Below are 17,340 nucleotides of genomic sequence, written 5' to 3' on the forward strand. Positions count from 1 at the left end.
ACATAGCTTCTACCTTGAAATAAAAGCTGCATATTATGCTGTACAGAAATTCCGTCACTATCTTCTGGGACGAGAGTTTAAATTAGTCACAGATTGCCAAGCGTTTAAGAGCACTACTACCAAAAAAGAGTTACCACCCGCCGTAACACGTTGGATACTATATCTTGAAGATTATAAATATGTTATAGAGCACCGTAAAGGAACTTCGATGAAGCACGTGGATGCTTTGAGTAGAGCACCAGCGAGTGTTTTAATGATTGACGAAATAAGTGCTAGACTACGCCTAGCCCAAACAAGCGATGAACACTTTAAAGCCGTGAAGCAAATTTTACAAACGCAAGATTATGAAGATTACGTTGTTAAAAATGGTATTTTGTTCAAAAGTCAAAATGGTTTACTACTGCTTGCTGTACCACGTTTAATGGAGCAACAAATTATTAGAGAAGAGCACGAAAAAGGGCACTTTGCGGTTGATAAAACAGTTAATGCGGTTCAACAAAGGTATTTTATACCACATTTACGCCAAAAAGTTGAAAAATATATTAAAAATTGTATCAAATGCATTTTATTCAACAAGAAGCTTGGGAAACAAGAAGGGGAAATGCATATCATTGATAAGGGAGATGCGCTACTGCTGACAATCCACATCGATCACCTTGGACCTTTAGATGCAACAGCAAAATTGTACAAGCATATTTTAATCGTTGTTGATGGATTTAGCAAATTTACTTGGTTGTACCCTACAAAAACAACATCTGCAGAGGAGGTAATCAGAAAAATGTCGGAATGGGCTAACATATTTGGAGCACCGCATCGCATTATCAGTGATAAGGGGTCAGCATTTACATCGACGGCGTTTAAGGACTGGTGTCAGACAGAAAAAGTAGAACACGTCCTGACAACAACGGGTGTGCCGAGAGGCAATGGCCAAGTCGAACGATTGAACCGAGTTGTTATAAATGTTATTTCGAAGTTGTCAGCAGATCGTACAGAAGCCTGGTATAAATACGTTGGCAAAGTGCAAAGAGTCATCAATAGTACCATCAATAAATCAACGAAATACACACCATTTGAAATAATGTTTGGTGTGAAAATGAAAACGCCAATGGATGTCAACATAAATAATATGGTGGAAAGTGAAACAGCCGATATTTTAATATCTAATCGTGACAGTATGAGAGAAAATGTAAGAAGACAAATCGTATACGCTCAGAAAGAATACAAAGAAAACTTTGACAGACGTCGTAAATGCAAAAAAATCTACAAATTGGGAGATTTAGTGGCTATCAAACGGTCACAATTTGTCGCAGGGAAAAAGTTGGCCAACGAGTTCTTGGGCCCTTATGAGGTGATCAGGGTCAAACGAAACGATAGGTACGATGTAAAGAAGGCAGCAGACTTTGAAGGCCCCAATGCAACATCAACGAGTTGTGACTACATGAAGCCGTGGAAACGGGATGAATCCGATCTATCCGAGACGGATGATATTGTCGAATGGCCGAATGTAGGAGAGTAGGCAGAAGGAGTTCGCCTTAAGTCGTCGGTGAGTTAAGTCGTATTATCGTGTGCGCGCTTTTGCTAATATAAAGTCGTTCTTTCAGTTGCCCAAACAGACGTGCCGTACTAAACTTCATCTTTTTAATCACCATCTTTTTAATTTAAAGTTGAAATAACTATTGAATAACATTTTTACTAAATATATTATCTTACATATATATGTAAGATATTCACAGAAAAAATGTGAGGAATCAAATAAAACAGAATTTTAAAGTTTGAAATAATTTTATGGATTATTACTGCCCACATTTCATTATCAGCAGAAGTTCTGGCTATAAAATAAGTGGCTACGTATCCATGTAAATACGCATTCTGACAAAAACTACAAGAAATATATTCTCGGATAGCCAGGCGATCATTAAATCAATACGGCTATATTAAGATCAAAGATTGCGTAGGGATGCCGGAAAGCTCTAGATGATATTAGTGTCGTATTCAAGGTCTGCCTTACTTGAGTTGCGGGGCATAGAGAAATTGAGGATATTGTAACGCCCATGAGCTAGCCAGGAAAGGTACCACTCTTCTAAGCAGTTGAAGAAGTTGATAGAAGTACCATTGGGATACCTAATAATAACTAAAAAAATAATAAATAGTAAAAGCCAAAAGGTCAACAGGTCAACAGGTCAACATGTCATAAAGAGGTGAGGGCGCGTGCGTAACAGATAGCCTGCGGTGGCCGCAAATAAATAAAAAAGTGACAATGGAGCTGTTGAGCCTTTCAAGAGAGATATTTCGAAAGTTGTGGCGTGTATATCCGGCCATTGGCTATTTGACAGGCCCTCATTCAGGCTAAGAGCTTTCTCCTTGAATTCTAGAAGTTGTAGAGATGTAGAAATATTTGAGCACTTCCTTTGCAATTGCCCAGTCTTAACTAAAGTCATCTCTAGGTAGATCATTTTTCAATTCTTTTACGGAACTGCCGGCATAAGAGCCACACAATGGTTTCACGAAGAAAAATTTATTAGGTTTTCGTGTCGCACAGTGGTATCAGAACGGTACTATAAGGTTTAAGTGAGTTAGTCGTACGCATCGTCTACCACCATAACCTAACCTAACCTAATGTCCATATTTCACTAGTATGTAGCTTCTACCAGGTCAGCATATAATTGAGTTCTTCGCTGATATACCTGTACTTATGGTGACACTACTAGGTGTCGACACCCCTGACGAAGAACGAAAAGGAGCAGAACGTGGAAATGTCGTCACACTAAGTCAGCGCAGCGAGCTTCACGCCATATAGTTTCCCTCCTCATAAAATCTATTTCAGAGTTCCATTTTTAGCTGGTGGATCGGTCACAGGGGCTGCGATTAAATTAATATGATTCGAGCTCTTCAAAGTGGTAAAACAACATACCATCATAAAGAGCTCCGGAGAGGAAGACAAAACTTCGGGCACTACACTGACACCACAATGTGTGATTAAGCCCTTACTTGGGAGGATATAATCACCAAAGATGCAGATTTTTTTATATTAATCGTTATCCAGGGAATATTTATATTTTTCTGACTTATTATTACAAATACTTAACAGTCTTATAAATATTATTCAATTTGATTTCTCACAGTGCGCATGACGCAAGTAGTGTTTCTGTTTACGACAGTTTCTTTATCACTGTTACTCTGTTACTCTTACACCTACACATGCATATATATGTAATCACTTCTAACCTACTATCTATTTCGTTTCATAGGCGCACACAATATTATCGAGCTTCCGTTTCCGGTTATTTATGCAGTTCGTGTTGGTCTATGGGCCAGACGATGGTCAAATTGAGCGCTTGTCTATCTCTGTACATACATACATACATATATTTGTTTGTTATGTGCACAAGTAAACATATCTGTCTGCAGTTGTCACATCCAACAAATCTGACCAACTTGTGACCACTTGGCCAATGATAATTTAGCCCATTTGCATTTTGTACGCGTACAAAATTTGCCCGTAGACTTGTAATGCAGTGTTTTGTATGTATGTGCGTGTGCAATATAAAAGTTATAACATAATGTTTTTCAGCGAAAATATTCTTACATTTCAATTAAATATTTTGCCTTAAGGATTTAAGTTTTCCTGCTTTTTTACATTTTCTTATATTGACTGTGAAGAATATTAAACGTTTGCTAACTAGCCCGGGGTAATTCCATAAGACGGCAGATCTTCTCACAATAATCAGGTGGTGGTGATTAGCCTACACAAATGTGGCTTTGAAACACTTTAAGATCTTCCGATAATCAATTTCTAATACTGAAAGAAAGAGTTTCGAGAAAACCATTCACTGATAATGGTAAAATATTGCCGGCCTGTTTTGAAAACCTTTTTTTTATGCTATGAATAAAATATATCAAATATCAAAGAAATGCTTTAGGCTTAATTCTTAACCACTTGTGTACAAATTGAAATTTTTATTTATTTTTAGAACTTACAAATATATAAATTTTCCATGATATTTGTAATTTTTTCAATCACATTAAATACAATTTAATTTAAATAACAAAAGAAAATTTGATAATCTAAATGAATTCTCCAGACAAATTACTTTACAAAAAAAACTAAACGACAGTCGTTAAAAGTTAAAGAAGAATTTTGTTGTGTGGCCTGAAAAATTGGCAATCAGCTGTCAGTACCGCTTTAAGAGGTTTTTCTAAATAGAAATTATTTTCATGGAATATTTCCCTGTTCTTGGTTTCTTTAATTATTGAAATTTGAAATTTGAAAAGGTCGAGTCAAGGAGCACCAGGAGATTTGGTGGGTCCTAAAACACTCAGGATAAAAAGCCCATTGTATTTAAAGCTCTGGAAAGGGGGTAAATAGTCAAGGAGGGAAGGAGAAAAGTATCAGAGAAAGAGATAGGAAAGAATAGACACAAAGATAGAAATAGTTAGTCCTGTGAGAGTTTTCCAGATCTTTTGGCAAATCTGTAAACATTCTTCAGTTTTAGAGAACGAATATTACTCATTCTCATGACATCAAAACCCAAAACTCGTAGCCGTGCTCAAGCAAAGGCAGGACACTCACAGAGAAGGTACTCGGTGCTATCCGGCTCTTCCAAGCATGACAGGCACGCTGGGTCCTCAATTATTCCAATGGTGGTCATATTCTGAACCCATGGGTTGTGTGCTGTAATGCTACCGACCTTCAACCGAATGTCTTTCCTTCTAAGTTTTAGTAGAAAGTTTGACAGTTTTCTGTTCGGACTTGTTACAAAACACTTTGCAGCTCTGCAGCGTTCTAAACCGGACCATTGCTTTTTATGCAGATTGCCTACATAATCGCTGATCCAATTCATGATTCCTGCGGAACTGATTCCGTTTCTTGGCTCTGGCCCATGTGGGGGCACCGCTGATCCACGGTTGGCCAATTCGTCGGCGATTTCGTTTCCTTGCACACCGGAGTGTCCCGGAACCCATATAAGTACAAGCCTATTTTGTCTTGCGACAGAATTCAGCTACTTCTTACATTTTTGAACACTCTTTGAGGTTTGCTTCGCGTTCTCCAGGGCCTTCAATGCAGCCTGACAGTCACTGAAAACTCCAATCTATTTCCCGCTCCATCTCGATTATCCATTCGGCTACTTTAATTATTACTAACGATATGAAGAAATCACAAGGAGAAGGAATAGCTAATTTAATAGCGCAACTGTCTACTAATAATAAACAGTTGGCGGAAATCCGTATGCGACGTTTACTGAAGTTACAAAAAATTGTGGCAGCAATGCGCATGGGGAACTCGATATTACATTTTAAAATAAGTAATAAGAGAACAAAACGTTTATGGACACGCGCTTTTTTCTGTAAAATAAATCCATAATTAATAATATTTAACAAACATTTTATTAGAATTATGTCTACAAACTTCTTTTCTTTGCTGGCATCCATTTTTTTTAGTTTTCGATGTCTTTCTTTACATTCGTAATAATAATTATCGATAACACAGAAAACAGGGTTGTATGTCAAAATGGTAATAATCTAGGATTATTTTATAATCTCAGATTTTGGGAGAGAAATTTTGTATGGGAATTCGCGCTTTTTAATTACGGATTTTGAGTTAAGCGTGAAAAATTAGATCATCTACGTATGTGAACGTATTACTCGTATAAGTCTCCCTTTCTGTCAAGTTACTTTTAGCTTTAGTTAATTTTATCTAGTCTACAGGGTTCTTTAAGGGGTTATACACCTTGTGAGCCCAAAAAAAAAAGACGAAGAGTAACTCTCGAAGAATACATTTTGGTGTTTTTATTTTAAAAAATGTTATTATTTATTGTTGATATCGCCCTTCCCACGAAACGCAGCTCTTTAGAAGAGGCTTGCGGTGATCACGGTAGCGCATGAGCAGCTCAACTGAAATCAAAAAAATTAAGTGATTATTGTAGAAAAATATGTTTTAGTGAATCTGAATGGTTTATTTACCCTAAACAAATTTTTCTCGATACGAAAACCGCTTTGCACCAAAAAAACGATTTTTGAGGGGAGGAAAAATTAAAAAAAAAATGAATTCCGAACTATGCTAATATTTATAAAAAGTGAACCGTTCAGATTCACGAGGTTCTAACTTCGGATAATTAAAAAAAAAGTTTATGCGAATCGGTGAAATAGTTTTTGATAAGTAATGATCACCGCGAAGGCAATTTTCAAAAAACACGACTTAGAGATAATCGCGTCTAAAATTTTGCGTGCACTTCATTTATGATGTACTTTTAGAATATGCCATAAACAAATTTTCGATTTTTTAGCTGAATCTGTTTAACTGAAATCTGTTGCCGGAGAACTGCATTTGATAAGTCAATGGATATGAATTACCACATTACTGACTATTCATTCGCTTAGTGACACAATCAAGAGAATTGGATTATGTCTCACTATCTATCACTCAATAGTAAATTTCATATGTAATTAGTTTGGCAATAATGCATGTGGAGTTCATTTAATTACTCGTCTAATTAATTAACCAAATTGATCTCTCTAAATACCAGCGCACGTGCAGTTATAGTATTAACTTGGAAACCTTTTAATTTTCCCTCGTAATAAGCTATAAAGTAATTGACCGTGTCAATTTCTGGTTAATTCATAAAATTAATCAGTAATGAGTTGTTACCTTCAAACGCCCACAAACACACACATGACGATACCACACACACACACACACGTAAATTAAAGAGGGTTAAATTTTAATGAACTTCCGACACATTTACTTCATCATACAATTCGGCCGTAATCCAGGCACTAAACTTAAACACAGTTAATCCAAGCGACACATGCACACGCATACGCATACAAACAAAACCTAGAAATTTTGTGAATACACTGTCCACTTTCCAAAGCCTTGAATCAGGAGCACCATCAACTGGACCGCAAGATAAACACTTAAAATTTGTGGTAGGGCATTTTTGTGGAAAATGAAGTAAAGACAAGGATATTAGAATGGTTTCGTGGGCGTGTATGTATATTTGTGGATTGTAACACACACATGTGCATGTAGGCATGTGTGTTTGCACTCTGCCCCAAGGCTAGATTTAAAATGATATGGCAGAACACAAAAAGTGCTTTACATGCATGGAAAATGATGAGTAGAAATAAGTACCGTTAGAAGATGGAGCATAAAAAATTAAGAGAAAAAATAATAAAGAAGAAAATTCCTTGAGCTCTACGCAACTTTGTTTGAGTAATGTTTAGCTTATCTATGGGAGTGAAGTGTGTCGGTATGTGCATGTGTGCGTACGCATATAGAATTGAAAATTGAGTGGAAATTTAATTTAGTGTGTAACCAGATTTGGGTTAGTGCAAAATTTATTATGTAGCCTGTTAATTAAAAGGGTAACCACAGCAAGAACAACATGAGTATTCTATAAAGCCGCATGCGTTCATACGGAAGTCTATGTGCATGGCTATGTATCTGTATGTGGAGTAAATATGTATGCAAATGAGAACCAAGCAAAGTATAGCAAGGATGTATGTATTGCAAAATAAATATTTTCGCTTTTGAATACAATTAAAATCTGAAATATGCCTGAAATATGTTTGAAAATATTTAGAATCGATACCTTTTAAATGTAAAATTTTATTTCTAATAAGCGATAATTATTAAGTAGTAATATTATAATACAAAAATTTTCCAATTTCCATTTGGAGTTTAAGGGGGAAACTGGTTTATATCGATCAAAAAATAGATTTTTGTATTGCATAAATCGTTAGTATAACTACCCAAGAATATGTGGTAAAAATTTTATTAGGACATTCGCATTATTCCCGATTCTATGAGCACTTAAGTGACTGCCCGTCGGTTCCGCATCGTAGCGCGCGTTAGCTAGAACGCCGTTTTACTCGAAACTACTTTTTGTTAATAAAAAAATATTGCTGTTGATTTCAGAGAAAAATTGCAACTTCAGGAATTCCCACCAGAAAGATACTCGGAGGGCGATCGTCCATGGACAAGTCGCTCTAACGCCACTATCTCCCGCGGAAATAGCTTCAACAAAATTTAAATTTAAATTTAACCCAACTACAGGCAGTCATAAGTTATGCTAGGTAAAGTGAACTGATCTATAATCAAGAGTTCACTCGGTGTGAACTGATGCACAAAATAAGATTATTCTCGACCTCGGATTCCCTCTTAAGAGGCAATCATAAGTCCCGGGAGAATATTTTGATATAAAAATAAACTCTCCACAACAATATGCCACTTTTTCGACTTATTAAATTATGTCAATATGTCACGCTACTATTCCCTTTCTATTACTTTATTGTCTTTTGAAGTGAAGTTAGTTAGTTTATATCTTATTGCCTTACCGGTAAGCAATTTTTGTTTTTTGTGTAACTAGAACAGTTTGTTCAGAATTGCAATAAGCGCATTGGCTGTCATATCCGAGGGCTCCGGTGCGTGCTATATTGGCGGATAGTTTTAAAATTATGAATTGGGGCTCTCAAGTAACTCCCTGCCCTCTTTCTCATTTTTTTCCTTTTTCCCTTATTATTTTATTATTATTTTATTACATACAGTTAATATTTAAATATTATTAAAGCGAATGTTGTTAATTCTAATTAAATGGAAAAAGTAGAGATGAAGGGCACTTTTTATTATATTTAATTTAATATATTCTTTGGGTAAGAAATAATTTCGTATTTCCAAAACTTGTTTTCCGACTACATAACACGCAGCATAAATTTTAGAGCTCTATATACACGGCCTCGGCCCAGAGGTTGAGGGTTCGAGTCCCACATAAAGCACGGTTCTCGCAATTTTCCAAACTTACCTAAAAACAAGCAAAAGAACAAAGAAAAAGACACAGTTACTCATTGCATCAGTGGTGACAGCAAAAGGAAGCAAGCAACCGCGGTAATAGCGCATACGAACCCAAATTTAGCGAAGTCCTCAACCATCTGTGCGATCCTTTTGCCAGGCATATGTGAAACACAGATGGCACTCTAAGCAGTAAGAAGGCGTTGTTCCTAATCTCCGGCAGGTGGGCATTCCTACTACTTAGGACACCTACCCTGTCAGAAATCAAAATAGATTAACGAAACCAACGCAAGACTGAGACTTATCGAGGCCCTATGCTCTCGAGAGTAGTGATCAAGGAAAAAAAAATATGCACTTTACTCTGCTCAAATTTTTGTTCGAAGTTTTTCAAGCAAAAATTCTCAATCCTATTTTTCGGCATTTAGCTTTCCAATGACGTTAGCACTGTGTTCGAATAATTTGTAGAACTTAAAAAAAGTATTGTAAAGCAAGTTAAAGTAAACAAAGCAAGCACCGCTCTCAAATTACTATAAAAACTCGATACACTGATGAGCATCGAACAGGGGTACTAGTACTCGGTTCTCATACGCCTGGGCTGCTTCAAAATGGACGAGCAAGACCGAATACGAATGCACTGGTAATTCACAGGAGAACCAAACTGTGCCTAGATATAAAACACATAGCTGAAGATTGTCTGAGTTTTGTGGGTAATGAACATTTTATTAAAAGTTAGCAACTCTGTTAAGAAAGACAAGTTGCAATTCCGCTGAACAAACCCAGATTAAAGTATCCCGAAACCGCTTTTATCTCGTATAAATTTTTGCGTCCTTTTTTTATGTTTGATTATGAATATACATTAATGTTTAAATGCAAGATTGTTTTAAAATGTTGCTTTACTTTGGAAATTCGCAAGTAATCTAGTGAGAGATTTGTTGAATTTTCATAAAAAAAGTAAAGTCAAAATGTCTAATTTTTTTCGCTTTTATCACTCTAATAGCTGTAGGAAATTACCTTATTGACAATTTTCAAAATGTATTTGTTTTAATTTGTTTAATTTTACTAAATTTTCTATGAAAATATATTTTATTTTACTACAAAAGCCAAGTAAACTCAAGTTGAAGACTTCGTGCAAATTACACAAAAATCGACGAAGTTTTAAACTTTTTAAACGGAACGTTTAGAAAAACTTCGCATTTGCAGTTTTATGGCACATTTAATTTTGCAATTTCGACATAGCTCAAAAACAGCGTTGTTTTTTGAAAAGTCTTTGACAATGGTACAAAAAAGCGTTCTCCTTCCGAAATACTGAAAACAATGGCTCTGCTACTTATTTGAAGCAACCTTTAAAAAAATGTTAAGAAATCCAGTATGGAATATGAAGAGAATGAAAATATGATACTAACAATCGGATTATTAAATCTCTCTTCTTGCTTTGTCAACATTTATTTGTATACATTTCCATAGATACATCTACGAGTATACTTATATATTTGTATGTTTGCACAAGCACAACGAAATTGATTGTGACTGAATTCGAAGAAAATTTTAGAATCCTAATACTTGATCCAATTACTTTCGAACTTAAAGCGCAAAGCAATTAAAATGATTCTCTTCCTAGAACTGCCGGTTTCAATTTCAAGATTTTATTACACTTAGCAATTCGTTTGGACCCATAGCTATATTGGAGGCGTATACGTTACGCATAATTGAGACGTCAGTAAATGCTACCTAATGCTTTCCTTTCCTTTCCTCCATTTATTCAAGTTGCTCAGCCAGCGCACACTCACTGAAACTAATTTATTACACATCGAATAGCAACAAAGCGCAGCTGGTTGAATAAATTCGCAGCTAAGACTTGTATATGCACACCCTTACATAGCTACGTTCGCAGTATTTTGAGATGGTTTGTCTACTTTTTCGTGATAATTCTCTGGCAGTGGCCTTCCGTATGCTCAGCGTATTTTTGGAACTATGTACTTTTGAACCACTTGTTTAAGAATAATGATGAATATATTTATCTACACAGTTCAAGGCTAATGTTGCCCTTATCATATGAGAACATAAAGATGTTTAAATTACCCAGAAGACAAGCCATTTTTAACCTTTTTTATTTAAAGATGTTTGTTTTTTAATCTTTAATAATAGGATTTTTAATAAATTCAACATACGAATCCGATTGTTTAGTGCATTTATAGTAGCTAAATTATTCAATTATCTTGCGAATCTTCAATTTTATACATCTCTGGAAAGGTGTAGACGCAGCGCCAACATCCTCTAGCGCCTTTAGTGGATCTGACAACAGTTAAATTAATCACTGCTTCTGACTTGTTACCAAATAGTTAGTATAAAACTAGTTTTTCTTTGTGATGGCCTCAAATTTCACTGCAGGGTTTACATACATACACACAAAGTACTATATGAATGTTGATGCTGTTGTTGACTGTTTAGATGAAAGGTTCATTGATGCTGCCTTAATGGGGTTGACAAAAACAAATGCGGGTTGCTTTCCTTGTTCGTGCTGTTGTAGTTGTAGTTAACATCCATGGTGGCTGGTGTTGATAATAGTGACAAGTACGACGGCGACATAAGTCTGGTTGTGGATCTGCACACGAAATGAAATTTTCGGAAAAGCATTGAAAGAAAGGCAATGAAGGGCTAATGATTCTTTGTCATGCTGTTTGACGGGCACCAAGGCATTGAAAGCGGCTGAAGTATGCTAATTTGTGATATAAACTGAGTGCGGATATATTACAGCCGTATATATATATGTATATGTATCTACATTTGCACGCTTTCATTTGATTGCCTTTAGTATATACATACACATATACATATGTATGTAGCAGCGACACCCGTTAGTAAGGCCACGCAAAAATTTATTGATAATAGCATTGAGATTTATTGAGCTACGGCATTTATTTGATTTAGGCATACACTGTATTTGTGCACACTGGTACACAAACAATGTGGTTGACACACTCAAGAGATGGCACACAAAACATTTAGCCGGTTGCCCGGTCGCAGAGATTGCTCAATTCGCTGCTTTCTGCGGCTGATTGGTAAACTAGCTGGTTCGATAGATGAACGCTTGGCTGGCTGGATAGCTGATTTGCCGCTACGTTGCTGCATGAAAAATTACAGCAGTTGAGCGCACTCCCCGTTGTGGTGCGGCTGCATGCAATTGGCAGCAGTGCTGCTACTGTTATAGCTAGATAATGCCAGTCACCGCTGCTAAGAAATCCGATTGAGTGGCAGTAGCTGAGTGTTATTGATTTTCAGATTGTCAGCACGCACATTCCTTCACATATACATGTGCACTTATACTCGTATATGTATATAGATACAAATACACTTGCCTACATATAGCACACATACATATATACATAGATTTTATTTGGTCGCATTATCATCTATGCAAAGAAATTCCAGTTTGCCTCCGATGCCTGTTGCTAGTCTATCTTTGTTCCTACTCCTATTTCTTCTATACTAATCTAGTACCCTAAGAAACCCACACTACTTAGAAACCCAAAATACATTAGTGGCAAAAGATTAAATTGAAGCCTGCTTAGCTCGAACATGCCGAAGATTTGCTGGTAAATCTGATTAAATTGCCATACATAAGTCTAATTTGGAATTAATTATTTTTCTTGTGCTTAAATCAATCAATAGCTACCGGAAACCTTGGCAAAGGGGATGGTTTCGTAGACAATTATTATGGCTTAGCTTGTGATTAGAATATCAGTGGAAATATTCAATTATAATATATAAATTAGCAGTAATGCCGGTAAAGCCCAATGTCGTGTGAATTGTGAAATAAATCAGGAATTTGTGCGAATGTTTATTGGATTTGTGAAATGAATTGGCGCTAAGCTGCTGCTGAAATTGAGTTATGTACACACAAGGAATTCAATAATTCATAGGAATAACCAACCACTTCCTCCACTGGAGGTTATTTTGCATTCAGATGACAAGGATTGGTGTGGCATCTCTACGTGTATGTGTGGGTATATCTTTACGTACATATTGTGGTGTGTATTTACACATTTTTGTTATTAGTTGAGATATTAAATAGTGATTTTCCTTACAGATAGCAGTTCGAAAGCATACTAATAAAATTAATAAAGCTAATGATATCAAAAATTATACCCTTCAATAGTGTGAAACTTAAAAATATTTAGAATATTAATTGTTTTGAAAGCAAAAATAGTTTTTAATAGAAGTGAGTGTAAAGTGTATCAAATACCTATAGTTTACAATTTGCTTCCTTCTTATTTACTGCTAATAATTTTTATCTGAAAATATAATTCGATTTGCTTCAAAAACCATGAACACTTCAGTTTTAAACTTTGTACGAATTAAAAAAGTAACAAATTTTCTTAAAAATTTCAGAATTTTTAGAATAGTTTCGGGTAAGCGGTGTTTTAGCTGAATGAATTTTAATATCACAAAGTCACAGTTTTAAGAGTCTCAAGTATTGCATGGCATTTGGAACCTTTTTGTTTTTTTTTTGTTTTTCGTAAAACTTGTGGGTGTTTTCTTTTCAATATAAAAAATGACGAATGTTCGGTGATAATATCTAAGACCGCCAACAAAACCAATTATCAAAAATCAAACCAGTTTTTGAGCCAATGAAGCCTGCACTTTTTCTTCTAAAAATTCTGGTCAAAAAGTGTGAAATTCGTATCAAATTTTTTTTTATGAAATTTAAACACATTTTCATAAAAAAATATTAAAATTATATAAGACACAAATAAAGTGCCAAAACTTGCCAATAACTCCATGTGCAATAATTATTTTACCCATTGTATATTATAAATACATACAGCCTTTGAGAAACTCTTAGACCAATCATACGGTATGAGGCACAAGTATGGTGGAGCAAATCTATTCAAAAAACAGCGGTAACCAAAATGGGAAAAGTATAAAGGCTTGCTTGCCTATGTATTACAGGGGCTATGAGAACTACCCCAACAGCTGGCATGGAAGCACTCCTCAATCTCCCGCCACTTCATATAGCAATCCAAGAGGAAGCAGCTACGCAAGCACTCATGCTACACATGAAAGAAAATTTCAAATCAGGCAACCTCATCGGTCACCTAAGTATTCTAAATAAAATCAAAAACACCATAAGTATGGCTCAAGTTTCAGACCACATTGACCCAACCCTCTGTTTCACAAAAGGATACACAGTTACCTTTCCTGAGAGGATCGAGTGGAAAACAAACCCAAAATGGATGAATGATGATTGACAAAAATGGTACACTGATGGATCAAAAACACCTTATGTTGTAGGAGCAGGAGTAGTGGGGCCCAGAATCCACAAATCATTCACTCTCACCAGGGACACCACCATCTTCCAAGCGGAATTATACGCAATAACGGAAGCAGCAAACATCATGCAACGTAGAAACCACAAGAGAGTAAAGATTAGAATACTCTCGGATAGCCAATCAGTTCTAAAAGCTTTAAATAGCTATACCTACAACTCAAAAACTCTCTTAAAATGCCACAAGGCACTCAATAACCTGGCATCCAAAAACAATGTCTCATTAATTTGGGTACCAGGACATGAGGGATATGACGGCAACGAAAAGGCAGACTTTCAAGCCAAAAAAGGGACAGATGTAAATTTCATCGGGCCCAGTCCCATGTTTGGATTTAACAAAAACAGCCTAAAACAAAAAATAAAATACTGTGCCAAAACTCTAATAAATTAGCATTGGAATAACGTAGGGGGTCTTAGGCACTCCAAAAGGTTCCTAAGTTTCATTGCCAAAAGAGCTAACATGGCCCTCACGTTAAACAAAAAGAGCATTCACACTCTCACAGGCGCTCTCACGGGTCACTTCACCTGCAACAAACACTTACATAAATTAGGCATAACTAACACCAGCACCTGCAGATTTTGCTGCGAAGATGAGGAGTCTATAGAACATCTCATCATCGAATGTCCGGGGTTGACGCATAGAAGGGAAAAGTTTTTAAACAAGTTCATGCTTATAGATGAAGACCTGCAGCCACTCCCTCAGAAGGAGCTGGTATAATTCATGAGCATACTTAACAATAAATAGACAGCATAGGGTGCACAATAGATCAATATGGTCGCAGTGCTAAAGGGTCATACCTTAACCTTCTACTACCATTAACCATTGAGAAACTCTAAACAACGATCCGTTTGCAATCATATACATATGCGCACCGTTTATCGAGTACAATGCGTTACGAAATGGTGGGCTTGAATATAATATATTTGCTGTGATTCATTGAAATGCGTTCATTTATCTATTTCTGTTGGAGGATTCGCATGGATTTTTTGCGTTTTAGTGGGAGCACTGATATTTTTATGAGAATAAGAGTGGAAGAATGCTACTGACATCTATCGTCATATGTTTGTTCACCGGGAAAAGCCAATAACCAAAAGAGCATTGGGAAAAAGTAAGGCTTTACGGTCGACTGGTATGGAAAAATCCCTTGGTAACAGCCTCGTAACGACAACGCCGGATGGAGTTTGTACATATCATGGACTTCAAATCAGTGGCGTTATATTTTATTCAGCGACGAAAACAAAATAAATAGAGTTCGTTCAGAAGTACTTGCGGTGACAAAACCGTGCAGTATTAGATCTCAAGTTCGTCTCACTAATCATAAAGCACAGGCGAGGCTCAATGATGTGTGGCGCTATTTTTCGTGGAACGAGGTCCAAATCATCGTATTAAAAGTAATAAGAGTACATGAAGTAAAAAAAAGTATGTTTTTCTTACGTTTATAAAATATTAAAAGGAATTAAACAAAATACGCATAATATTTAAGTGATTGTTTGAATAAAGTCTCAAATGGGGAGAATTGCATGTCGTTCCTAAGTATTTTTCAATGGCTGTATACTTCAAATTCATTATATTTTTTCCAAACATCCTCCATTAGCTCAAGGAAATTCAATTCCATAAATGGAATGTCTTCCTTATACGACGAAATCAGCTGTTCTCCAAAGAACTAATTTAAGTTTCTGAAGAGGCAGTTTCTGAAGAGGCAGTTTCTGAAGTAGAAGGGTATTGTTGCCTTTTTGAAAATGATTTTTCATGTGTAAATCACGTCTTTTCGCACGATTTTTTTCATTGAGCTGCACCAGAAGTCTGTATTAGTAATCAGATTTACATTATGTACCTGCTTCAAAATAATTAGCCAACTAAATCTATTTACTTCCCCATTTATGCTTTAACATTTCTTGCCAATCATTTCGACTTCCCCTTGTTTGGAGCTCAACAACCAGTTTAATACCTAGTAAATGTTCCTGTTGCATCTACTTTATAATCTCAGTGGTGATTGGTCAAAATCTCATCCATAGTTATAAAACAACGCACAAAATCTGTTGTATTCTTAAACGTTAATAGACGTCCTTTTTAATACTTTTCAACCCACCGCTATTTCATTTGAATATTATAATAATTCCTGTAACTGTGCCATATCTTATATTATTGCGGTTTGCACACATACGCACTTACTTCTCAAATATATTTATAGTTATTCACCTATTCAAGCATCTGAAATCAGCAGTCGATACCTCCTGTCGAGTCTACTAAACGACAATTAAATTCGGAAGTGCTTCGTGCCCTTCCACTTCTCTTCTTTCATTTGCTGCTCTTGTTTGTTATCTCGTACAACAAGTGCATAACAATTTTCAATCCCTCACTTATTGATACAAAATACTCACTATGGGCAACCATCCGCTGAAACTTTACCGAGACAAGTTTTGTTTTGAGTTTAATTTTTTTGCCTAGACAAATTTATTTGTTTTTCTTTGTTAGTTTAAGCTACTGCTACTTCTGCTATGAAGAAAAGTCGCCGCGTTAATTGGGAAAATTAATTCGATTTAATTAATTCCATCATTAGGGGTAAAAGTCACACAAAGGCTGACATCACTATCGTTTTGGTGAGTGAAATCTGCATTAATCCAGGTGAACAGAGATACTCGTGTTATTTTCACAATAGATAGGCCAGTAACATGAACGGACGGGGTTTTTCAAACCAGTGCTTTCATCATCAACCGGTTTTGCCCTATGTTTAAGTGAGCTGTGCTTATTTTTTTTTCGGTCTTAATATAACAATTTTCGGAGGCAATTTAAGGTTCTTGTTTATTACTTTATTCGACCCAAGTCTGCACCTTTCAATCTTTCAAACCTTTATGAAAAATAGCTGATTGCTATTCGATAAACGCTATATCGGCTTGCAAATAAAGCAAACTTTTGTTGCGTATGTGTTTGACAGCACTTTGCGTTATTTTATATTTTTAGAGAAAGTTTTAAAAAATAGCATGATTGCATAATTTTTCTTTTACCTTGCGGCATTTCACAAGTAATTCTGTGTAAGGTTCATTAAAATAGTTGATCTGGGATCGAGAGTAATAAAGACAAAAGTGTCGCATATTTTGGAATAAATCATTTTCTTTTCAACACAGGCTGGTATTACAATGAGGAATAAGTGTGTTCTCAATATTGATGCAGAGTCTTAGTTTTCACTCAATATCTACACTTCTGATACAAGTCGTGCTGAAAAAC

At 35.9% G+C, this 17,340-nt stretch overlaps 1 protein-coding gene across 1 annotated transcript; it reads left to right on the forward strand.

Moving 5' to 3' along the window:
* Nucleotides 1-648: 648 nt before the first annotated feature.
* Nucleotides 649-1,709, forward strand: LOC129248538 (uncharacterized). The gene is made up of 2 exons (XM_054888126.1): nt 649-1,543; nt 1,602-1,709. The coding sequence occupies exon 1, from the start codon at nt 779-781 to the stop codon at nt 1,514-1,516; it is 738 nt and encodes a 245-aa protein (XP_054744101.1). The 5' UTR covers nt 649-778; the 3' UTR covers nt 1,517-1,543; nt 1,602-1,709.
* The last annotated feature ends 15,631 nt before the right edge of the window (nt 1,710-17,340 follow it).

Source organism: Anastrepha obliqua, chromosome 5 (genome assembly GCF_027943255.1).
Source record: "Anastrepha obliqua isolate idAnaObli1 chromosome 5, idAnaObli1_1.0, whole genome shotgun sequence".
Taxonomy (NCBI): Eukaryota; Metazoa; Arthropoda; class Insecta; order Diptera; family Tephritidae; genus Anastrepha; species Anastrepha obliqua.

Coding starts and splice junctions, on each gene's coding strand:
- LOC129248538 (XM_054888126.1), top strand. CDS start 779: ATGTCGGAATGGGCTAACATATTTGGAGCACCGCATCGCATTATCAGT.